The sequence below is a fragment of the Sabethes cyaneus genome, chromosome 3 (assembly GCF_943734655.1).
Source record: "Sabethes cyaneus chromosome 3, idSabCyanKW18_F2, whole genome shotgun sequence".
NCBI lineage: Eukaryota > Metazoa > Arthropoda > Insecta > Diptera > Culicidae > Sabethes > Sabethes cyaneus.
In genome coordinates, this window is record NC_071355.1 from 232,840,496 (window position 1) to 232,866,136 (window position 25,641).

The 25,641-nt window shown below is 39.0% G+C and overlaps 2 protein-coding genes across 4 annotated transcripts in view; one reads left to right on the top strand and one right to left on the bottom strand.

Moving 5' to 3' along the window:
* LOC128744086 (uncharacterized) overlaps positions 1-25,641 on the top strand; it is a 219,769-nt gene that overhangs the window by 122,983 nt on the left and 71,145 nt on the right. The gene's annotated exons all lie outside the window — the stretch shown is intronic.
* Positions 2,020-24,270, bottom strand: LOC128744084 (leucine-rich repeat-containing protein 58-like). Of its 3 annotated transcripts, none has more exons than XM_053840859.1 (3): positions 24,216-24,270; positions 3,313-3,550; positions 2,020-3,247 (listed from the first exon to the last, which is right to left on the bottom strand). In XM_053840859.1, exons 2-3 carry the CDS (start codon positions 3,348-3,350, stop codon positions 2,047-2,049), a joined length of 1,239 nt encoding a protein of 412 aa, XP_053696834.1. In that variant the 5' UTR covers positions 3,351-3,550; positions 24,216-24,270; the 3' UTR covers positions 2,020-2,046. The 3 variants fall into 3 exon arrangements, with proteins under 3 accessions (XP_053696834.1, XP_053696832.1, XP_053696833.1); XM_053840857.1 differs by lacking the exon at positions 24,216-24,270 and adding an exon at positions 22,472-22,638; XM_053840858.1 differs by lacking the exon at positions 24,216-24,270 and adding an exon at positions 22,472-22,638 and having other exon boundaries at positions 3,313-3,566.

The window sequence follows — 25,641 nt, forward strand, 5'->3', positions numbered from 1 at the left end:
GTGGGCTTCCATACAAATGAAATGCAAATTTCCTCTTATCTCGAGCACTAATCAATCAAATGGAACCAAATTTGGCATGTGGGAGTTTTAGATGGCAGAAATTTTTTCTATGGTGAATTACGACCCCTTCCCCTTTTAAGAGGGGAGCTCCCATACAAATGAAATTCAAATTTCCTTATAACTTGAGAACTAATCAAGCAAATGGAACCAAATTTGGCATGTGGGAGATTTTGGAGTCTTGAATTCATTTTACGATAGTTAGAGACCTCTCACCCCTGTGGTAGGGGGATATGGACTCTCATACAAATAAAACAGAAATTTTTGCGAAACTCAAAAACTAATCGAACTCGAGAAATTCGAGACTCTTCCATAAAGCATTAGTCAATACAAGACCACAAAAACTATCTATAGTAACACTAGATCATTCAGGACGAGACGGTCGCGAGAGTTGCCGGTGACCCGCCGTCGGAAGCGCCGCCCACTGGGGGGCTTGCAAAACTCGAGATTGTGACGAAGATCATCCGAGATTCATGATTTATGTACAACACAGGTTAATTTGTGGCAATACGAAGTTTGTCGGGTCAGCTAGTATAAAATAAAAAGAATATGGCTTATGTGCGAACCTTGAAGAACGTTGATGGTGACTTATATCTCTAAAAATTGTATTTTAAAGAAAACTTTCGATTCGTTTTGTTACATGTGACTACAACCATTCCAGTTAACCGGTAATAGAAAATGGATGGATCAGGTCAACTTAAAGTGCGAAAAATCGTGTGTGAACGTATTCATTCAATATGAGATGCTTAAATCCGTTTAACCCGTTAAGGAAAAGCAGCATCAGCAACTTTTGATTCATTTGACACAAACGCGCTAAGGTTTGTCATAAAAACGGCCGAATTATGACACAAACCTACGGAAAAAATAGCATAACTTTTACCAAACCCGCCATATTCATCAGAGTTCCGACTACCATTTATTTCGACCGTCGCAAAACGCTCTCATTAGAAAAAGGCATTAAACAAACATTATTGGCTTGATTCGTTTTTGGCGTCATCAACCGAAGATTTTTTCGACGTGTGATTTATTTGGACCCTTTTGGCCGATTTTGACAATACTTCGCAAACTTTTCGTAAACGTAAACTGTTGTTGGAAGGATTAATTGGATGAACTGGAAAATTTTGATATTGTATAGACAAAAAGTATTGAGCTCGACTCTTGATTGCCGATCTAGTGTGAGACCCTCACACCACCGAAGAGTGCGGCGTTCTGATCATGATGCGCGAAGTTATCAAGTGTATGCTATTTAAGACGCACCACCAACACATTTTCTACTCTTCACAATCATGTATAAATACCGATATATCAGTTCTACGGAATCAATTTTCAAAATGTTTACTAATGACAAATTATCCTCTCTATGAAGTAATCTTTGTGATTGTCCAAAAATTAATGCCTTCAAATTACCATAACACTATTTTATATTGCGTTGCGCAACAATTTTTGGCAGCCCATTTTGAACCGGCTATGCCACAAAAAAATTCTCCGCCGGATTAGCGAATTTCACGGGTCAATCAACTCAACCAAAATTAGTCCGGCCGCAGTTAAATCCGAGCAAACCGGCAAGTCGTGACCGTTCCAAAGCGGCGCACGGCTGCTGCGTGGTCATGATCTGTTGTGAGGGTGTTGATTATTATTAGCCCAGGCGTTCGTTTGTCTCGTTCACTAACGTGCTGCTGCACGCGCCCGCCCGTATATAAGGCACCGCCCAGCTGGATATAATTTTGGAGAAACTTCAAAAATCAGTCGAAAACGACACATATCAAATCTCGTCATCGTCAAAGTTGTAGGCCGGTAATTCGCACTATTTCTTTCCTTTTGCAATTTTGGCGGCTTATTTACGTCCGTGTTCACGCCGAATAGATCGGTCGCGCTCCACTTTTATCACGCTCGCGCGCGCGCGCTTTAATTTTGCATCAAGACAAGACAAAATTAAACTCAACATTTTATTTATTGAACTCGTCACACTTTACACTATTTGATTTTGTTTTATTTTTTTACGACACGTTGGTCGACAACACCGATCACTTTCTCCAGCTTTTCGTTGGTTTCCTCCAACTTGTCATACAGAATCGAATTTTGAAACTTCAACAGTTGCACTTTCCGGTCCAGCGTATCCACTAGATTGAAGTCAATGTTTCCTCCGTTGCAGCAAATATCGGCTACTTTGTGTTCGCAGTAATGATCGCGTTCCTTGACTTTGATGGTTACCTTGCTACTGATGGCTTCCAGTGTTTGACAACTCCAACGGTTTCCCACCGGGACGAATACTAGTTCTTTGGTGAAACTTTCCGGGAAGTTTAGTATGGAAACCAAGCTGTTTTCGAAAACGTTAAGGTATCGTAGCGCAGGCAGTTTCCAGTAGAGCATATCGAGTTCCTTTAAGCCGCAACCAATTAGCTCCAGTTTCTCGAGATAGGGTAGAGAAACTGGTTCTAAAGTGCTTATCTGTAGTCGATTTCCGCTAAGAACTAATTTTTTTAGGTGATTTAATCCGTTGAAGTGGCTCATCTCCAGGAAGGCGATTTGATTGGAATGAAGATTTAACGTTTCAAGTGTTCGCAGTCGACGAAGATTTGCGGGCAATTTTTGGAGTTTATTTTCCGCCAAGCAGAGGTCTTTGAGGCTGGGTAGATTTAAAACTTCCGGAATGATCAACTGTTCCAGACTGTCGTAGCTCAAATCTAAGGTTTTAAGTTTGACTAAACCGTTCAGTTGTCTCATGTTGAATTTCACTAAATCATTGTGTCTGATCGAAAGCTCTTCCAGGCTTACTAGTCGAATGAAATTATTCGGGAATGTTTTTCGGTAGATTCCCTCCAAGCTGAAATTCTGCAATTCGTAGTTGCTGTCCTTGTCGATGATCACTTCGGAAATGTTGCTGTTTTTGATTTCCATACTGCTGAGTGATGGTTTCATGAACAACTTGGTCATCGAGCAGTATTCCACCGTTAGATGTTGTACACTTTTCATTTTGAAAAGAAGCGTGGGCGACAGATAGGACACATTGAAGTTTCTCAGGTAAATTTTCGTTTGCTCGGGAAAGTTAATGTCCTCGGATGATTCCTCCAGGTCGACATTTTCGATGAGGCACCACGATTCCGGTTCCTGCTGCCAGAAAGCTTCCGGCTTATCGTTGCAGACGAGATTCCTCGCTAGCAGTTCCTGTGGGGCGATGCTGAACAGGACTCTGTAATTTTTTTTTTAAACTTTAGCTGTATTGAAGATTTTTAAGGTCGAATTTGGTTAACTTACGTTACGAGCAACATAGGTCCCGCAAAATATCTGGACATTGCGTATCGGATGCACGCTTGCGACTGATTGTGACCATCCGATTGACCAAGCCAGTGGATGTTCGCAGCGTTTATTAGCACTTATGATGGGATGAAATTGGTTCTTTTGTGTTTTCAATCGACTCAAATGGTGCAATTTATGACCAGATTGTGCGGGAGCATGCAGAAGATAGGTTAATTTTTCAGACCTTCACATAGTGCTGTAAGTGAAAAAAACTGTTTGATACTACATTGTTATAGATACAGATATTTTACCAGGTAATATATTCTTGACACAGTTAAATATTCTGTGAAGTCAAAATTTAAAAAATCTCAGTCTCAGATTCGTTTTTTTTTCGACAAAAAGGGTAGTCGAATTATAATTATTCTCACTGATGCTGCGTTAGCTTTCGATCAATTAACGTTTGTTTTCGAAAGCGAGTTGACTGTAAACTGTTTGAGCATTTGTTTTACCTATAACAAGAGGTGGTGTGAATTCCTCCTGGTTGACGGAAACCTGATGCTCAAAACACGTCGTTTATAATTGCTCTGAGCTTATGCTCTTTTGCTTTCACCGTATTCTTGGTTTGTTTTGAGTTCAATTGCTGCTGCTCTTTCCACGGTTTGATGGAAAAACATCAACATCCTTCGAGAAAACAACACAAGTGCAGTGTTAAATTGGCTTGGTAAGAACAGTGAAAGGTGTTCTGCCAGTAATGGTATTATTGGTACCAGTTGTCACAGGTAGCAACTCGGAAAATCTCATTCCTTTTGCATTGAAAGAGTATGAATCCAACAAGATTTTTACACCCATGTTTTTCCCGTACTGGTGGGATAAGCCATTGGATCTGGTGAGAAAGCAGACTACCCTGCTGATGGTATGTGCGGTTTTTGTTATATGCTTTAGCATTCTCCATTTAGTTCTAGCGATGTATGAAAACCGATATAGTAGGAATTTTCGACAGATAAAAACATGCCATTGAGGTCTCATTGCCCGCCAGGTAAGAGGAAAGTATGAAACAATGTATTTATTAATTCAAGATTACGTCTAACTACGTAGGGGAAAAGTGTATAATGTGCCCCCCCTAAGAATAAATGGATATATCTCCGTTATACTTCCCCAAATTAACGTTACAACTACGTGTATATGTTGGTACTTAAGCTGACAACCAATTGCAATTGTTTATTTCATTTAGTATTGTGGAATAAACATGCTAGGAATTATTTAATAAAAGCACCTAAATGTTGTGTTTCTCGTCTGCGCGGGGTAAAATGCCCCACCTGCGGTATAATATGCCCAATGCGGTAATTTGAGTATTTCTACCAGTGACAGACCAACTCTATTTTGTAGAAAGTAAAACTATTTCCTTTGTTTTGCAAAATATCGTTATTTTATGTAAAATAAACCTAGTTTCGGCCTTCTGGTGCACTTTTTCTTTTCTGCATGGGGCACATTATACCGCAGCTGTGCCGTTTTGTACCGGGTAGTTGAATTACCTAGAATTTGGACGCTGGTAATAAATTATTCCCACCGCGGTTGCTCTACAATACTAATTGAATTAAATAATGGCAATTGGCTTCAAGTTAGATCTGTTTACCTATGTTTATAGCCACATTTGCAAGGGGGGCAAATTGCACCACCGCAAGTGGGGCATATTGGCCTGCTTTTACTTATTTGAAAAAATATTAAATGCTAAAGCAAATCAAGCGTTTCATACCGTTCTTTTTAGCACGGATGTCATTTTGAAGTTCGCTTTACGCAATCGAATCGCAACAACCGGTTATTTACAGATTTTGACAAGAAAATAGCTTATGGAAATGACGCCAAAAGTTACATCGGAAGCTGCTCAAAAACAAATTTATTTTTGTTTTGTTTTTACAGCATGTGACAACTGTCATACTTGCATAGTAGGCTAGTTCCATCAAATACTATGGTTTCTGGGTGGTTTTGCATTTTAATTTCGCTTGTTTAGCGAAAAACGAAGGGGGGGCACATTGGCCACGGGGGGCACGTTATACACAATTCCCCTAACAAATTCTCCACAGACTAATTCGACACTTTGTCATAATCATTTCATAATTCCATTAAGTTCGGGAGCAGGAAAATCAAACCGTTAAGTACTTTCTTGCATATTTCTGACCATCTGGCCCGGTTTATTGCATTATTGTAATTTCTCAATGAAAATTAAATCTCACAAAAAAGGTAGTCGAATTTACCCCACCGATACAGCTTATGATATGTTGGAGGAATCCATGTCTTAGCATCTGTCTGACAATTCGAAAGAGGTTGAATTTTCACTTTAGTCAACCAGACGCTCAGAATGTACGCGTTGGATTACTGGAGGCGACTTTAAATGCAGACCAATGGGATACTTCCCGAACTGGTCGAATCTGGCGAGGAAGCAGACTACCCGCCTGTTAGCCTGGGCGGTTGTTCTTTTATATTTTCGATGTTTCAATTTGGTTCTAGTGATACATCATTACCGTTGCAGTCAGTGAAATCAGTTTTGTCAGGTAGGCAAAACCGTTTACGGTTTGAGTTCACTGCCACCAGGTAATGTAAGCTAATATCTAATTGGAAATTGTTAAATGAAGTGTGGATGGGATCTATAAATAAACTCATTCTCAGGTTGCCAGCGTTCGATAGTTTGGTTTATATCTGTAGACAAAATTAGAAAACCGGCCTCTCAGTTAAAGGCAAAACAAAAAAAAATAAGAAAATCAGTTTTCGCCTGAGCCGCACTATTGAAAAATCCTCCTATTGCGGGTGCTCCCCTTGGGGTAATTTTTTAATCGGCACTGTGTAAGTCAAACTTTTAGCTATTGCTATCATATAAAGGTGACATTTCGGCAAGAATGGAATATTCTAGATTTGGTATTTGGATTTGGTGCCAAGGTCGCTTAGAACAAGCTACTTATCACACGTTACTGTACTCCCATTTCCGAATTTGTTGAACACCCTGAAAAAAATAACCGTAACACGAAGATAAAAATATTGATAACATGTTGTAACGGTAGGATACAAAATACGGTAAAAACAATAAAATTTATCGTCAGAAAAGATAACCAAACTATCAAACTTATTGTAGTACACCACATTCATGGTTTCGAGAGATTCTACCATAAAAATGACGGGCTGTTAAGTATCTTAGCAATAAAAATATCTAAAGCGAACAAAAATGTTCATTTACTGTAACGGTTATTGTCCTTTTATGGTAGTTTGTCTAAGCGAAAAAATAAAATCTTTTAATTTAATTAAAAAGCCAGTAAGGCCATTGCACAGTGGTCCAGCAGCGAAAATTAAGTGGAAAGTTTTTTGTGGTTCAAAATAGCTCCCCACAATGTTCAGCAAAGTTGTAGAACTTCAATAGACAATTAATGCAAAATCAACGACTAAGTTCCAGTTTGGCTTGTGAACACATAATCCATAATAACTTTTTATAAGAAAGAGATAGAAGGATAACTTCTTCGACAAAGTTGTAGCTAAAGATTATATAAGTAACTTTGCCAAAGACATAGTAGGCGTATTTCTAGGCGTTTCTAACTTACATGGTGTTTTATAAAAAGACCTCTCAAAAATCACTTTTTCGCTGATTTCTGCAAATGCAATGGTTTTATTGCATCATAATGTCTTGCAAAGTTGGTTATCTTATTAAAAGACATATTTTTGTAGAACATTGTATGTTGAAAACTCATACGTATAACGAGTTCTAACGTTTTTCCTGTGTTTTTTTAGTCTTTTTTGGAGTAGAATATCTCAAAAAGGGGCAAACGAAAAAAATCAAGCTTGGCCGTTTCTGAAAGCTTGGAGTTTTATCTCAAACATATGTGAAAATAAAAAACTGGTTTTTTCTCTAACTCGAGTAATTTCAGTTTAATTATTTCATGTTTGACCATTTTCTACTATGCAGTATTTTCTAATATCTTCTTGAACATGTAAATAGTAAAAAAGAAATTTGTCGTACCATGACACAATTTCTTCTGATTGCCACGTAAAATAGTCTTCGAACTCCGGATAAGTTTACAGATCTAGTTTTTTGACCTTGTGCTAGTTTTCGAACCACTGCTGAAATATTCATCAAATAAGTTTTTATAACGGTAGTTTTTACAATTGTTTATTGTCAAGATATATGGACTTCGCCCGTCATCCAATCCATACATATAAATATAAATTATAATACCAAATACAAAATAATATAAAATGCAGTGGTATTAGTGTACATGAAATTGACCTCTCAGAAATAGTCAGAAAGTTTTTTCTTAATAGTATCAGACGACATGTTTAAGTTTAGTATGTTTCTAAAATTGTTCATTAGCTGCATACAGCGGCAGGCTGGTTCATTGCGCGCGTAGTTAATTCGACGGTGGTTTAGAGTGAAAGGCCTTGGTCTCCACAGAACTACTGTACTCTGGTTAGCAGTTATCCTGGATTTCAAATAATCACTGTCGTATCGTCCTCTCTGCAAATGAAGCTCAGCACCAGCTGTTTTTGATAAATATCTACATATCTTACAATTTTCATTATTTTACAAATAGTCATGGAAATCTTCATTTGGATATATGCACATGAAATTAAATTTTATATTGATATTTCTGATTCTAGTCTAAAGTAATCTTTTAAATTGCTTTAGTGTCAGAAAGCTGAGAAGTCTTCAAAATTGATGTCTTATACGTATTCAGGAACAGGAACATGACTATGATCGTAGTAAAAAAGGAGGAACATTTTCAAGCAAATCGTATTAGAGTCCTGGAGTTTTTTGTCAAAAGATTTGTGGGTACCGTTACTGTTATTTTAAATTAGTATCTAAAATGTTCGTGAATGTAATTCGGTAGTTTAGGAGATTATTTCCCATTCAATTCCATATTAGCTATATAATGTTAGTACACGGCGCAGATATTATTAAGGCCACGGCACAACTCATAGGGTTATGAAGCGAAGAGGTACAGGAAACGCGAAATAAATGTATTTGTAAGTTCAGGGAATTTCACGTCAGAAAATTTAACCGGATTGCCAATTTGGAGGATGTGTTCAAACGCCTCCTGCTGTCGTCCGATCCAGTCATTGCAATACAAAATCGTTCTTATTGTACACGTACTCTGGAGCTTCCACCAAGCGCAAACCAATTATTACTATAATAAATTATTATATTGCTAACAATAATAAAATATTTCGAAAACAAAACATTTATTAAATCTCTCAAATAAATGACTACGCTTTTTTTTCCAAATCAACGATATACTGATATAAGGTGGTTGAAGTTCGAAAAGGATCTATAGGTTTTTTTCTCTTTTACCTCTTTGCCTGTTTTGATATACTTACCGGCTATTAAAAAATGGCATAAAACTAAAATAACAGTTAACAATATTACGTATGAAATAACCAATATTTTTTGCTTTTTTATTGAAAATTAATTTTAAAACTTTATTGATGGTAGATTGAGCATATTTGCAAAATAATGAAAATTGAAAGATAGATATTTATCAAAAACAGCTGGTGCTGATAGAAAACTGATGTCATATCTGGAGTTCGGAGACTATTTTACGTGACAATCAGAAGAAATTGTGTCAAGATACGACAAATTTCTTTTTTACTATTGACATGTTGACTTTAATCGTCTTCAAGAAGATATTGGAAAATACTGCATAGTAGAAAATGGTCAAACATGAAATAATTAAATTGAAATTACTCGAGTTAGAGAAAAAACCAGTTTTTTATTTTCACATATGCTTGAGATAAAACTCCAAGCTTTCAGAAACGGCCAAGTTTGATTTTTTTCGTTTGCCCCTTTTTGAGATATTCTATTCCAAAAAAGACTAAAAAAAACACAAGAAAAACGTTAGAACTCGTTATACATATGAGTTTTCAACATACAATGTTCTACAAAAATATGTCTTTTGATAAGATAACCAACTTTGTAAAACATTATGATGCAATAAAACCACTGCATTTGAAGAAATCAGCGAAAAAATGATTTTTGAGAGGTCTTGTTGTAAAACACCCTGTAAGTTAGAAACGCCTAAAAATACGCCTACTATGTCTTTGGCAAAGTTACTTATATAATCTTTAGCTACAACTTTGTCGAAGAAATTATCCTTCTATCTCTTTCTTATAAAAAGTTATTATGGATTATGTGTTTACAAGCCAAATTGGAACTTAGTCGTTGATTTCGCATTAATTGTCTTTTAGAGTTGGACAACTTTGCTGAACATTGTAGGGAGCTATTATAAAACGCTTAGCCGCAAAAGTAAGTTTCCACTTAACTTTCGTTTCTGGACCACTGTGCATTGTAAATCATATTTAAAGTTTTTGTCACCCCCCCTCCCCTTAGAAATTGGCTTGAAAAATCGGGGGGCAAAAAAATAATTTGTAGGATATGAGTCAAATTTCTTTTTATAAAATCAATTGTCTGTGGGCTCTCAGTCTGAAAAACTCGAAAAATGAGTCCCCGAGTTGAATTAACGCTTCTAGCACGAAACAGAAATGGAAATTCGAACAATGGAATTTCCGAAAATCGTCTAAAAAAATTTCCTTCGTTTTTGTCTTTTTTCGTATATTTTTTCATAGAAAATAATAACGTATATATTATAAGCAAGAATAGATTCAGTTTTCACGTTTAAACCTTAAATAATTAAAAAACTCACTTTGTTTTCTTTCGCCATCCCCCCCCCCTTCAGTGGCCGAACACCGGAAAGACAAAAACTTTATAAAATATTTGTAATGGCCTAAATTTGTGATGAAATGTGGGAAATTTATTCCATAAAACAAAAATATGAATAAAATTTAATTTTGAGACACTTTTACCATAAATTTACCATATGTTAAATGTATTTTTTACAGGACTGTGGCACATTTAAGCATGCTGCGCCCGACCCTATGCCACCAGCACATTTTCACATTATAATTTAATAGTACCATACTTATGGGCTCCTCAATGCAGGGTCCCAAACAAAAATTATGCACTCTTCTCTTCTACCATGCATTTCTTGCCCGCTTCACTGTTTAGAAACAAAATGAAGCAATTATTTGCCATTTCACTTATGTTCATGTTAACGTGTTAGAATGAAAAATAGCTGGGTACCGGGGTGTTGGTTTCGCCACACACAACGGCTCAGGAAAGCGGCAGAATGAAACCCCTTAAGGGGAGACCCTACTGTGGAAAATCGAAAAAATAAAAGAAAATTCATTTGCATTTTCGGGAGGTTTCTTCCTTCAGAAATGTTGTCTCGAAAGGAGTGTTCTATATCTCATCTTGAAAAGTTACAACAAAACCTGTAGGGTCACCTTTCACAGAATCTAGTGGATCGATTTTGCTGAAAATGTTTTTTTGGTATGTAAATCAAAATGTATGTATTTTCAAATTTGAACCGTTTTTCCTCAACTTAATTTTCCAATTTGTTATGAGCTTTTAATTGGCGATTTTTGTTGATCCTGTTTTTTTTAAATCGCCACCAATCTGGTAATTTTTCGACTTTTCAAGAGCCACTAGTTAACAATTTAGGTATTGACCTAAAGTTTCAACATCATCAATGAGATCACGGATACGAATACTCCGTTGAACATTCACGGCACGTACCGCCAGTAAGGAACTGCTTTCTAAAGAGCGTTCACGCGACCAGCTGCCAACAGCATAATAATAATACTAATTTTGCATCCAAAAAATGCAAATCATATCTTTAAATATACCTTAACAAATAACCAAAATACCCAACACTTCCCACATCCGAAAAAAACCACGAAAATCCATTTGGCACTATTTGGTTAATTGATGTTCAATTGTTGCTAATTAATGCTCCCAACGACGAATTTAATGCTCCATTGTATCATAAAAGATTAAGATAAACATTACAACCATTACATCCGGTACAGATAGAGTTAGCTAAGTATGTAAATAATGTATTGTTCAATTGCAGAGCCGTAGCGTGACATTGTTGTGTCCTTGGCGAAGACCCGATTTATCACTCTTTCGTTTCTTAAATTCGTATTGCTTCCAAGTTTATTATGTTTGATAAGATTTTAAACCACCAACCAGATTCTGAACCTGCGCTAAATTCTGGGTCACAGTTGTTTTATAAGATTTTGTTCCAAATTTTGTAACAAATTTTGGAACAGATTTGGACTAGATTCCCAGCTAGCACCAACTCGTATGTCAATGTACGAAAATTATCGTAAATATCTCTTAACAAATTCGAAATCGTAACTAAAGTTTGATAAAGTGGGCCCAGGTTGATTTTCTATCGTATATAATGATAATAACTGATATACGTACGCAGTACGAAGCGAGTCGTGCTTAATCGGATATTATCGTATATAAATACTTATATAGTCGTAACACTTAAAACTATTCCTAATTACGTATGTCGCCTCCAAAATAGTACGGATATGCCATGCCATTTTGCGCATCAAATACGATTTATTAGCATGTATATCTGTACGTAATGCTGATTTTTCTCTTTTATATACATACGAAAATGTTAGCTGGGTTCTGGACCACATTTTGAATCTGGAGCAGATTTTGGGACACAGTTTTTTTATCAGTTTTTAAACCACTAACCAGTGTTTAGATCAGGTTTTGAACCAGATTCCGGTTCTGGACGAGATTGCGAGCCGCATTTTTTGTTTTGAGATTTTGAAACAGATCCGGTACCAAATTTTGAACCACATTTTTGTTCAGATTTTTTTTACCAGGTTTTGAATTAGACTTTGGATTAGATTTTGGACCCAGATTCCCAGATTCTGGGTGTGGTCTGGGTGTGGTGTGGTGTGGACCACACTATGGACCTGCATCAGATTCTGGATCAAATTTTTATCAGTTTTGGACCAGATTTTAAAACAGATTTTAGACCTCATTTTTGATCAGATTCTGGACCTGAACCTAATGTTGGACCTCCATCAGAATCTGGGCCAGATTTTAGATCACATTTTTATCAAATTTGGACCAGGTTTTTTATAATATTTTGGAACACATTTTGGTTCAGATTTTGGATTGAATGTGGGACCAGATTCTGAAGCACATTTTTTACCAGATTTTGAATCAAATGTGGATCAGATTCTCACACTGTGCCAGATTATAAACCAGATTTTGGACTACATTTTTGATTAGATTTTGGACTACATTTTTTATTAGATTTTGGACCAGATTCCGGACCTGGATCATGTTTTGGGCCTGGACTATATCGTTGACCATATTTGTTATCAACTTTTGCTTCAGATTTCGGAGCAGATTTGGACTAGATTCCGAACCACATTTTGACCAATACATGCATCAGATCAGATTAGAGTTTTAACCAGATCTTAGGCCCAAATTCTAGACCTGATCTGGATCTTCACCATCAGATTCATCAGATGCATCACATTCTGAACTAGATTTTGGACCTCATTTTTGATCAGATTTGGACTACATTTTTCATCACATTTTGGATCTCATTTTTGATCAGTTTTGGACCAGATTTGGGATAATATTTTGGATCACATTTTTGATGAAATTTTAGACCAGATTCTGTACTTGTACCAGATTGTGGACTTTGTCCTGATTCTGGACAACATTTACTATCAGATTTTAGGTCAGAATCGAACTTGGGTCCCGATTCTGGAATTGGAAACATAATGTAAACCAGATTATGGACCTGGACTGCACACCACATTTTTTATCAAATTCCCGATTTTGGAACAAACTACGGAACAGCTTTAAACTAGATTTTGGACTACATTTTTGACTAGCTTTTTGGCCATATTTTGGACCTGAACCAGATGTTGGAGCCATCAGATTCTTAATCAGATTTTGAACCACATTTTTACCAAATTTTGACCAGTTTTTGGATAATATTTTGGACCCTATTTTTAATCACATTTTGGATCAGATGTGGGACTAGATTGCGAACCACATTCAGGACCATGACCTGATTTTGGACTTAGACCCGATTTTGGACCACATTTTTTATTAGATTTTGGTCCAGATTTTGGATCAAATTTGGGATAAACCAAATTTTGATCAGATTTTGGACCTGGAGCAAATTTTTAGTCACATTTTTAATCAGATTTTAAATCAGCAACTAGATTTTGGACCAGATTCTGTACCGGGACCATACGCTAAGAGGATCGGTAGTCCTCTACGGGCACAGAACGTGGACAATGCGGTACGGGGACATGAAAGCACTAGCCGTTTTTGAACGTCGTGTGTTTAGGATTTTCTTTGGCAGTGTATATAAGAACGGTGTATGGAGGAGAAGGATGAACCACGAGCTGGCGCAGCTCTTTGGCGAACCCAGTAACCAGAAAGTTGCTAAAGCTGGAAGGGTACAATGGACGGGGCATGTTGTGAGAATGCCGGACAATAACCCAACAAAATTGGTTTTCGGGACAATCGAGAAATTGGAGACGGACAGCCTTGAACCGGGTTTTTTGGCGAAACATTGTTATGCAGGTCAAATCCTAAAGGACATCGCACCAGGATAACTAAGTAATTAAACACTAGCTTCTTCTTCTGGTTTGCAACAAAGCAAGAAATAACATATTTGCCATAACACAAAACATTTTCTTTTTACTACTCTTCCAATGAAATGCCATACGTGCGCATACATGTAGGACCATATTATAACTGTAGCGCAGTTCCTTAACATAGATATCAAATTGGCCTAGGTTTAATCATTCTGCTGGGATAAGAAAGTTTGGTCACAGACCTCAAATTGGATAAGGTTTATCGCGATTCTGAGACGAGTAGATTTTGTCAGTTTTGGCGCGCCTCCCTAACACAGACTAGATATCAAATTGGTCTAGCACTTCTAAGAAATCTTGTTGGGACGAGAGAACTTTTCACGTTTTTGGCATACTTCCCAAGCACAGATATTAAATTAGTATAAGTCTGAACGTCGTAAAGAATCTTCGACCTGTTGGGAAGAGGGGGCTTTGTCACTTTTTTTTTCTAAAAGGAAAGTAATCGAAATCACAGTAAACAGATGATGTGTTTAACGGTCGTCCCTGCCTGTGAAGCAAGGCAATCACGAAGAAAATGTTTGGGGATACTTGACCTTGAAACTTTTCGTTGATTTTCACTGATTCGTGTTTGAAAAAGAAAACTTTGATTATTATAAGTCGATCGCTTTCTAAGCCATGAAAATCCAAATGTAATCGTCAGAGATATCAGCGCTCAAAATCTTTCATATTTTCGTGAAGGTAACTAGAATCCAAATTGTGGAATGACAACCTGCGGTATGATGTAGTCCTACATCACAAAATGTTCTATTAGCTTTAAATAAAGTTCGCAGCATAATGTCCGGAAATACTACATCCGGTACAGATAAAGTTATCCGAGTATGAAAATAACTTAATACTCAATTGATGCTCTGCAGAAAACGCAATTTCGATAATTATTTTAGCCTGATAAACTTCGGGATGAAAATGCGAATTTTAGCGAAGTAGTCGTACGACTCAGTGAACGTTTCCATGCTTTGTATTGGTTTAGCAATCCTTAGTAAGAGCTACCAAACGAAAGTCTGCGCATAACAAGGTCACTAGAAAAATAAAAATCCTAGTACCTAGTTTTATTGGACCATTGCTAAACTGTCGAAACAGTTGCTGCTAGATGATGTTTCACGTTTCGACAGGTTTACGGTAGGTACTACGGTTTTCAACTTTACAACCAGCAAGCGAGCAAGCAAGCAAGCCGCCAGCAAGTGGTTACAAATAAACCTGGTGGTTCTTTATGTTCACGTATCACTTTACACCAGTGGGTCAGTGTGTTTATTTCCAAAATAAGACAAAAACAGCTCAATGAGAGAGGCCACCGCATATAAGTACCTGCTCAGACATACGGGCTCCAAACCGCAACCGGGGGGTTGTACGGGGTAAAATTTGCCACGAAAAAGCTGCCTAATAGGCTTCAATGGGTGGAACAATGGAGCAATGTCGGCACGTTTTACCTTGATCGCCTGGTTTCTGATGGCTGAGGGACCCGCTGGAGGCCGCTGCCGGAGACGACAAGTATTTTCACAGAGCATCTAATAAACATGTAAATGAGCTTTACCAAGTTTGAACAGGCCCGTTAGTTTCTTGAAACAAAGCATCGAATGAAAAGCAGCATTATCCTACCGCAACAAAACAATAAACCGTAATACGATGCGACGCTCATTCTATCCGCCATTAGTGGTATAGCGTAATGCGTTCGGGCATTGATTGAATGGTTGTCATAAGTGAGTGCATCTTGCTGCAATGGCAATGGTTTGACTCACTTTTCGGTGTTTGGTTTGGTTTGGAACGATGTGTAAACTTCGTAACAACAAACATACCGCCAATATACAAATGTTCTGTTTTAAGCTGTCACAAAAAACAATCGATTATTATTCCAACTTTATTTGCATAAAAATGAAATCCACAAGCCTGAGTCAGCAACTTAATCAAGTGACAAATTTAATTAAAAAAAAATCAGATCGTTCCAGCTATGGCAACATGATGGAGGAGCCAGCGAAACTCGTTCTAGTTAAGCACTCGCTTTGCTCGCTATTCACTTGTTCAGGGTCACTCTTTCGCGTGCAGATCTTGAACTGTGAAATATATGCCGCACTCATAATCAGTTTGCATCAATAAATTTCCGTCGTTTATTACACTCCACCAACAACGTCGCCGGTCAATGAAACTGAACGACCAATCTCAGACTCAGACGGTTTATTGGCTTCTGTTTTTTCGAGTGGCGTACGACTGAATGGCGACCTTTGCTTCAGACAGAAATTAATTTCGCTAATATTATTTATCAAGCATAATTAGTTATAGCATGAAATTTTTAACATTTGATTTTATTTCTCTTTTTAGGTAAGTTTCTTTGGATGTGTGAACCGTCAACGACGAATACCCTACATAGTTTGATCTAGCATCGTGCCATTGCATTGTAAGTATGACTCTGTACGGTATTCAATGTCTGTTGTAAAAAAACGCGCAAGAGGTGCGGGCGCCTTTCTAAGGTCATTGCAGCTTTGACTTTAGCTATTGCTGCACTCAATGGCTGGTACATTCGCCGCCGAGCGAGCACACCTTCGGAAGGTGACGTGCCAGAGCGGATCCGGCGACTTAAAATCTCTGCTTCGGAATGGACCTTCTCATCGTCGTGCAACCAAGTTCGGCTGCTCGTTGTGTATGTGAAAACTATGTCGTGTTTCTAAGTTTCCGGCCGACACCAAGACCCCTCAGAATAGTAGGTACATTACACAATCGTTTTGCCCATGTGGGAGAGAAGTATGGGTCGCCGCGTTTCGTGTGGTGTGGTATAAATGGCTACAGGGAAACCAATGCGCCTGCCTTGCCATATCACGCTCCAGCGCGGCGCTGTAATAGAAACCCTGGAGAATGCCCGGGTTCGATTGAGGTTTGCGGTGAATTCGAGTGAATACTTTAATTGTTTACTCGTGCTGGCGTAATTAAATTACAAATTCGTTATTGATAGGGTCTGAATTCAGAAAGTTTCATTGATTATCTGTTACTATATATGCAATGAAGAAACCCGTAAAGTAAATAGGAGATGATTATGAAACGTGGCAGTGTTACACTGTCTGCATCACATTTCACGTTTGTTCCATTTTTCAACTATGTTTCGAAATTTAATAGCAGCTATCTTTTCCGACAATTGAGAAGTAAATTAGTCTTTGTTGCTCACTTTCGAAATCACTTTGAATTCACTAGGCAGTAGTACTACTGTAGGAAATCAAAAGGTCACTCTAACAGAGGTTAGCGATATATTTTGGCTCTTACCGTTTAAACCCATAAATGCCGTAGAACTTTTCAATTGAGGTTTGTAAAATAGTATTACATATAACATATTTTTAATGTACATCATGATTTCTCCATGTGTTACAGCCCACACAATGCGAAAAAAGAATTTGAAATCAGATCTACTTTCTCGAAAACCTTGATTGGAAGTTTTCGATTTAGTTGCTTTATGTGTGTGTGCCTGTCACCGACGCTCCCCGCACCTCTAACCAACTTTAAAGTCAGTCACCGTTGTACATCCCGTTCCAGGGTGTTGGGCCGAGTACGGGGCCTTTCGGCATTCCGGACGTAATGTTCATCGTCTTACTTCCCTTGTCGATCTCATCAACAAATACTTGGTTTCGGAAGTAATTTCTCAGAATTCTGCACGGACATTCCTGGGACAGCATTATATGCACCGATTCGGCAAAGACCTCTAACAACCGACTGCTCGCTCCTACCACACTACAGTTGATAACTGTCCATCTTTTCGGTGGTAGAAGCAAAGGGGCCGTGGGGCGGCAGGGGAGCGTATGTGTGTGTGTGGAATGGTTAAGAGAGAGTGATGGTTGGAGTTCCACCTGCCAGTTTTGACCTCATATTGAAATTTCCCAGTTTTCATCCAGTTTATCATTTTTCGCACCAAAAAAGTCATTCGCTTTACAAAAAAAAAATGGCTTCCAAGCTAGCGCTGTTAAAGGTGTTTTTCACATCGATCGTTAGAACGGCGCAAAAACAATCTCTTCTTCGCTTCTACTCAAACGAGTTCTCGGCTCGCTGGACAACTGTTTGATTAGCAGTCACCGTAGACTTCCTTTTTCGTAACCCGAACTGCAGGTTAGACAACTCGTGTTCACCTTCCGTATACCTCGTCAGTCTGTTCAGGATAATCCTCTCCAGGAGTTTTCCGCATGCATCCAGCAGACATATCGGTCTATATAATACCGGACTTCCCGCAGCCTTGCTCGGTTTTGGCAAAAACACTAGTTTCTGTATCTTCCATTTGTCCGGGAAACTATCATTTCTAGGCATTTTTGCAACACTGTTCTGAAATGTCCGCATGTATGGTGTATCACAACCATCAGGGTCACATTCGGGATTCCATCCAGACCGGGCGCTTTCTAGCCGTCTAGCGACATTCTTCCTAGTTCATCGGCTTGCAGCCTGTCAATATTGGCCCTCTCTTCTATCACTGTACGTTACTGACGGCCACATCGTAGGCTCACTCGTCAGAAAAAGACCCTCTACGATGACCGTCAAGTTACCTGGGCACATCTCCCTGGCTGTCTCACGACCTTTGGCTTTTCGCCATCGCGATGCGGTACGCGTCATCCCAGGGGCTGGTGTCAGCTTTTCGACACAGCTCCTTGGGGCAGTTGCGTTTACTATGGTTTATCTCTTATTTTTGGTTGTATGGTGTATGATTTATCGGGTATTTTTCGGCCAGTATTGCGAAGCCCGCACTCAAAACAAAGCCTTGAGCTTAAACTTCTTTTTCTAAGACACGACCCTTTTTTATCAGTCTGTCAATAAAGGTCTCACGGCCTGCTGTTAGAGTACAGGACAGTTACGGGGCTAGTGCAAAAATCCTGACTGTCTAGCAGCACCGCCTAGCCGAGATTCGAACATACGACAACTGGCTTGTTAGACCAGCATCGTACCTTGAAGCTAACTGGGAGAGACCCACACTCGTGTGGTCTAATTTTCTCACCCACGCGTAAACGTGCTAAGTTCTAACGAACACGCCGGCATAAGTATCCCTTTCGAACTCTCGCTCTTATTTATTCATGCACTGCGACGAGTTTTCGCGTGCGTGTATTTAGCTTACAGCCACGGCTATTGATCTCGCTCGTCATTGCAGCCCGAGCAGTTGATTCCGATCACTTGTGACGGCTCGCACTCCCACCCGCGTGTAGAATCGTCGGGCGTAAGAATGAAAAATGAAGAAGAAGAAAAGAAGAAGCAATGCAAACCCTATATCCCAGTGTGCCGCTAGCCCTTCCGGGCAGCTTGCTGCTCAAGAGTTGTTTGCCTCGTGAGTGGATTATGCGGAAGGACGCTACGAAGCTGTGCTGTTCGCGAGTGTGTAGGTAGCAGAATGTCTGTTTCTTGCAAAATTTCCAACATTGTTCTCGGCTGCAGGTCTCTCGGCATGGTAGCATTCTATGCCCTCCAACGTGTGCGTCAACTTTCGCGCATTCAAGACCAATCTTCCGCGGTCCACCCAGAGTGCTTCAAAGAACAAGTCCTTGTTTAAGGCCAACGTATTCCATCTTCTGCTCCCAGGTACTAGCTCTTTTAATTGTCATTGAATTCCGCCAGCTGATGCTATATTTTATAACTTGGTGATCGCTGTGTCTATACTTTTCACAGGCCCTCGAGTTCAGGTTCGGCATCAGTGATGGACTGCTAAGGGTGACGTCGATGATAGAAGCGGTATCTTCGTTGGACAGCGCTGCTTGCAGCTTTGCTAAGGCTTCCAACAAATGTACCCTCGGCGTTAGTATGTCTCCACACAGTCCAAGCGTTGAAGTCTCCTCCAATTATAATTGACCTTTTGCCAGTAAGGATGCCAGATTTTCGGATATATCCGAAGTTTTCGGTAGACCTACGGATAGTGTGCTCATAGCTAAGGATATGAAAACGGTTGACAATTTTATTGCGATATGTAACTTTCTAATACAGTTCTTGTGAAATGAAATGGATTCTTTTGTTTACTGGTTTTGGGGCATATTTTTCTAGTTGAAGTACTGGAAAAGAGAAAAATATATTAGTTTCCATTTTGACATTTTGATTCTGTAGAACTGTAGAGTTCGATAGAACTGCGACAAGTCTTAGAAAGATCTTTAAGTCCAAAGTTTTTTGCTTCTTACGCGATAATTAAAATCTTTTGCACATTTAGCCTTTCAGAAACACAACAAAAAATTAATGATAATATGACTAAAACATGAAGAACATATAACAAAAATACGGCGAAAAACAGTCGAATAAACAGAGTTTCGCCTTAATGAATACTGTTCAGTAAATAAAAACAAACACACCCGATGGTAGTTTAATATCGAGATTTGTCGGAGCGGCGGTCATAAAAAATAATATCGTCGCATTGGAGTGCATGGTGCGTATATGGGAATGATAGCATTGTGGAAAAAAAACAATATTATGTATTAGAGTACCTAAAATAACGGGCGGCAGTAGGTTAGTGAGTAAAACATTCGGGTACCAACCGAAAGAGCGTGGGTGCGAGCTCCACTTGCCATTGCAAAACCAAGTATATTTTTGATCTGTATCGAAATTTTCCAGTTCATCCAATTAATCACTCATCGCATTATATACTTTCTCGCTTTCACAAAAATTAAATTTGGCTAACCGTTTCTCGATAATAGAAACACACATTGTAAAACTACGGATTTTTCTTCACCAAAGTCTGGCACGCTGTTCGCCAGATGAGTTTCTTGGTCGGCGTGTCCTGAGCATCTGATGTTCTATGGTCCATTTTGAGGGTGCCTAACAGATGTTGTATACAAGGAACCTTCGTACAAATTCAAAACCACCTCTTCGATGGTGAATTCACCCATATGCGTTCAATAAGAGACAAGTACCGTAAAACGGGGTAACATTGATCAACGGGGTAACATTGATCAAATTGACCATTCGCATAAGTAAGTAAAATAAACAACTTCTGCCAACTTGCCTGAATTCATCATTGGGGGTAAAATGATGAATGTAACTAAAATAATGGTAGCTAAGATATACAACATTTGTATCCCAACCAATCAATCTATTAAAAGAGCTTCTAGACGAAAGCTACTTAGTGATTTGTTTAGAAATATAAAAAACTAGCTGATTGCCCGATCTTACTCGTGGTCCTTTTGTCTCTCAATCCCTTGTACAACTGGTAATGTTACGCAATTCTTATAAGGCAAAGAAGTACCCCATTTTTTCCTCATTTAAATGTGTCTATTTCCTTTGTCAGCAACACTCCTGTTGTCCCCTAGCCACTTATAAATATGTTTTCTTTTCGGTAATCCCTATGAAGTGAGATAAAGCTTTTTTTACGTTTTTGAGCCTCTTCTTTGTTAATAACCACCACTACCCTATTCCCCCTTTCAGGAATCCCCATTTGTACAACTACTATCGTTCCAAATACAAAAGAAGCGCTCCCCATCACCTATTTGAACCTTCCTCCCCCTTCTATGTATTTGCTTTCTGAAAATCCCTATAACGGAAGAAAAACAAAGGCTGTCGGGGGCCGCCACCCTAACCTCACTTCCCATAGCCCCCGCCTCCTCCAATATGTCTCCAAACACTGCAAGCGCCACTGCAATTGGTCTAAAAGAAAGAGAAACGCAACCCTTTTTACTTATTTGTACTTCCTCCCCTTGATAGGAATCCCCCCCCCCTTTGTCAGCCTCCTAGTGCTGATACCCTTATTTCAAGGAACTTGTGTGCCGAGTTTTTGGTGAAGAACGGTCGTTGTGGCGGAACATATTTGTACGTTTACTTTTATATATAGAGATAATAATAGTGGTCTCAAGTCACTTACCTGAGGCACCATTTAATACTTAAGCTTTTTGAATTATCTTTTGAAAACAGGCAATGTTATTCGCTAGTTTTTATTGTTATGAATAGCTTCCGCTTAGGAAGCATTCCGAACGTTCGGTTAAACTCGGTTTCGAGTGCAGATCCCGATTGTATTTCAGTACAAAATGACTACATTTTTATCGTCGCGTATATTGCATTGCAGCACAAGAAAACTACAAATTGCTTTCGATCGTTTCAGCATAATCTCAGATAAATAAAAATCGCGTACCTTCAGATATAATCCAGTCCCTTCACCGGTACACATATTACAATTATATTTTGTAATCTACTTCGATGCTTACGTGGACTACCCAGAGTAAAGTAACAAGATTTTTTTATGTCCCCTCAAAGGTAGCTTAATAAAGAGTTTGATTGAGCTATAAGTCTTACATCCTAATCGTTTCCCCGATTGAAATCCCTGCTTCGTCGGTGACATAACTTTGCTTGCTTGCTGACTATTTTCCCGTAAATTGATGTAATAAATTCTCCCTGCGGCATGAATGCAGATATCTGCCTTGATGCGGTGAATGGCAGAACAGACATAAAATCTTCATTTCCGATCTCTTTCGAGCGGCTTAACAAACCAAACCAAAGCAAAACGTTAAATTAGTTTTGACTTTTTGCCACGAGCTTAATCCATTATTTATATTGTTTGCGTAGATGCAGCGATCCTAAGATAATAAACAATAAAAAATTTAAGCTAATAGCTCATCCTAAACTGTAAATAAATAGCGTAAATCTATGAAAAAAGATCATTCTTGTTCGTTTCCGGAATGCACACACACACACATTTTCCTGTCGCCAAACTTCAAAAACACAGAGCACCCACCTGGACCGATACAGCGCACACCTCCGGGCGTTCAGTATGGTTAGGTGTCCCGTTAGTAGAGGTGAGAATGCGACTACTACACTAGCAAGCCGCACCGGTGTCGGTCGGTCGGTCGGTAGCAGCGCTGAACGAACGACTCAAGCGGACGTAAGAAAAACGAGCAAAAAGCTTGACACATACGGCGGGCGCTGCTCAACTCACTGCTGTGCTGTCTCTGACTGGCTGGCTGGCTGGTTGGCAGGCCGCTCGCTCGGTGGTGGCGCTGTTTGCTAATGTTCATTTTCAGTCTTACCGAAAGCGCTATGGTAGCCGGACGCGACGAAAAGCATCCACCACCTTAGGAGGAAACCGACGATCCCCGCGAAACAGACTGCTGCAGCACAGAAGAATTACTGTTGTTTTTTCACCTTTGTGGTGTTTTAATTAGTACTCCTTACAAATCTGTCGGTCGTGAGAGTGCAATCGCTGTATAAAGTGCCAGTTACCGCATCGACTTCCCCTGCCAAGGGATGAAAGTTTTGATTGAAAGCTGCTTTGACATTTCCAACACGACACGAGTGGGAGGGTTCTAAGGTTGAAAGCCCTGCGGCGCTGCTGGTGCTTGTGGTGTTTGTGAGGAACAAAAACTGCTAGGAAATTTCGGTGTTTCGAGTAAAAAATAAACGGATTTGTTCAAGCGTGTACTTGCAGCTGTGATATTGCTGCAGCGGCTCTGGAACGAAGAAAATCCAGCCAGTGAATTGCGGCGTCGAGAGGAAAAAATCCAATCGAAATTGTGAATGTAATTGTGTGTATCTTCGGCCTGAAGGCGATGTGCAATGTAAAGCGAGGAAAGATATCAATCATATCGTTAATAAAATTGAAGTTATTGCTTGTGCCTTGCCAGGGGTTTGTTTGGCTCGGGAAAGAGCTAAGAGAAAATTAACAACAAAACGAAGAAACGTGTCAAGTGACGAAAGCTACCATTTTTTGTTGTTTCCAATCGGTAAGCACAACTGGTGGAGCTTTAGCGATTATTTAGGTGAAATTTGATGGAAAATTAGACCAATTTCAAAACATGTGTGAGCGCCGATTGTCAAGTGCAAGCCAGTAGCTCGCACTGTCTGCGAGCGAGGAAATACGATTCGCGATTCTGTGCTGCCCACCAAAACAACTAGTACGGCGATAGCGAAAAAGGCAAGAAGGAAAAATCATGGTAGGAAAATTAATCGCCCCTGCTGCTGCTGCTGCTACTACTGCCCGCCCGTGTGCAGCATGAAACCGTTGAGCCTTGTCTGTGATTTCGATTGCCCTTTCCGTCCGTCGTCGTCGTACGTACGGCAAAAGGCGATGATTGTTATCGTCGGCATCGAAGCAAAGAGGGAGATGATTGCAGTAAATAGTTTATTACTGACGATATAATTGCTGGCTGCTGGAAAAATCACGATCGATTCGCAGCAGCTCCCCGCACCCCTTCGTTCGCAAGTAGTGGCGTACTTACTAACTAGCTAGGGCATCTGCGAGAAATGATCTTTTCAATGAACACATTGGAGAGTTCGTCTAATGACCGACTAGTCACATGCTGGTCAACGTGTTCGATCCCTATCGATCAAACGATGAATACTTTTGTTGTGTGGCAAAAATGTTTTTCATCTAAAGTACCAGAAGTTCTCGTTGCTAGCTCAATGGCACTATTCCTTTTTTTTGTGATTCGCTTGATGATTGATCTAATGGCATCGTGAATTATGATAATCAATGCACATACCAGATTGAGTTGAATTGTTTATTTTTCCATACGGTTAAATTTCACATATTCTTTTTTATTGGAACACATAATTTCAAAAGCTTACTGCTAATCGTGTGAGAAGATTGATTTGAATCGACAATAGCTCGGTTGGTTATTGTAATAAACACAATCCAAACATACAACTGATAAAGCCTTCAAGTCGGAGGTACAATTCGTATCTGTATTTGATCAGGTCGTCTGGCTTATCTAACTTTCAAATGAATCTATCGCTTATATAACCTCAATGTCGTTATTTCCTGCTGATGTTCATTCTACATTTCCAACGAGAAAGTCTTTTGCCACACTTCACAACTGTAGTATAGCTGGCTCAAGGTATGATGAGGTCTGTTGCACAGATCAAATCATTAGTATGGCTCGGGTGAACGGAGTTGGTATTACAGGATAATAAAATTGATTGAAAAGGGGAGAACGTGTAATTATGATAAGCATGTCGTTTACTTCATTGAAGAGAAGGCCACTGAATTATGGAGTACAGCAAACCCCAGAACAAATATTATATTAGATCAAAACAATTAAGGTGGAAATAACTAAGAGTCTATAAAATCGAAGAATTTTTTAAACAATCTAATCAAAATTCTTCTGCGCTCGTTGTATGCATTCTTTCGTTCTTTCATTGGGACAACTGTGGAGAATTCCTGCAATTTTAGTGAGTCGTTCACCAACTTTAATTGTCGTTTGTATTTGTTTTTACATTTTATTTTATTTACTTTTTCTACGTTCATATTTTAAATCTTAATTTTGAAACAATTCACAAACACTTCTAATATGTTCAGAACTATCTATCGTAATACAAATGATTTCATCTTTCGAGCATTAATCTTACAGTAAACGAGTGTTGGTGGTAAGTAACTATTCAGCCCCGAAACTACAACTGGTACAACAACTGTTTCTCAGTTAACCCACAATTGCAGCCCACATGTTCAGGAATAACATTCCATAGTATCTCTGTACATTCTTAAGTTTTGCATCTGAGCATTTTTAATATTTTTCTAAAGATAATCAATGGGCTAACGTTGAGCGAATGTGTTGGCCATTCCACATCCTCGGGGTTTTTTTTACACCAAAACCACCATCTATTGCACATTTACTGGTGGATTTGAAGTTATTATCTTGTCTGAAACGCCCATTTCATGGCTATCTCACACTCAGTATACGGCGGCATTACCCTCTCAAGTATTTTAATGTGCCAGAACCGACCGATCCATGGATCTGGTAGGTATATGGAAATGGGTCCCATACACATTAGTATGCAAAAAGAAAATAGCCTCATAATTTTAGCACAACCATGTTTAACCGCCTGTACTCTAGCTATAGTACTGTTTACTGTGGCTTGCATTGAGAACATTGAGTAGACGTATTCAATCATACTTCCTACAACCAATTT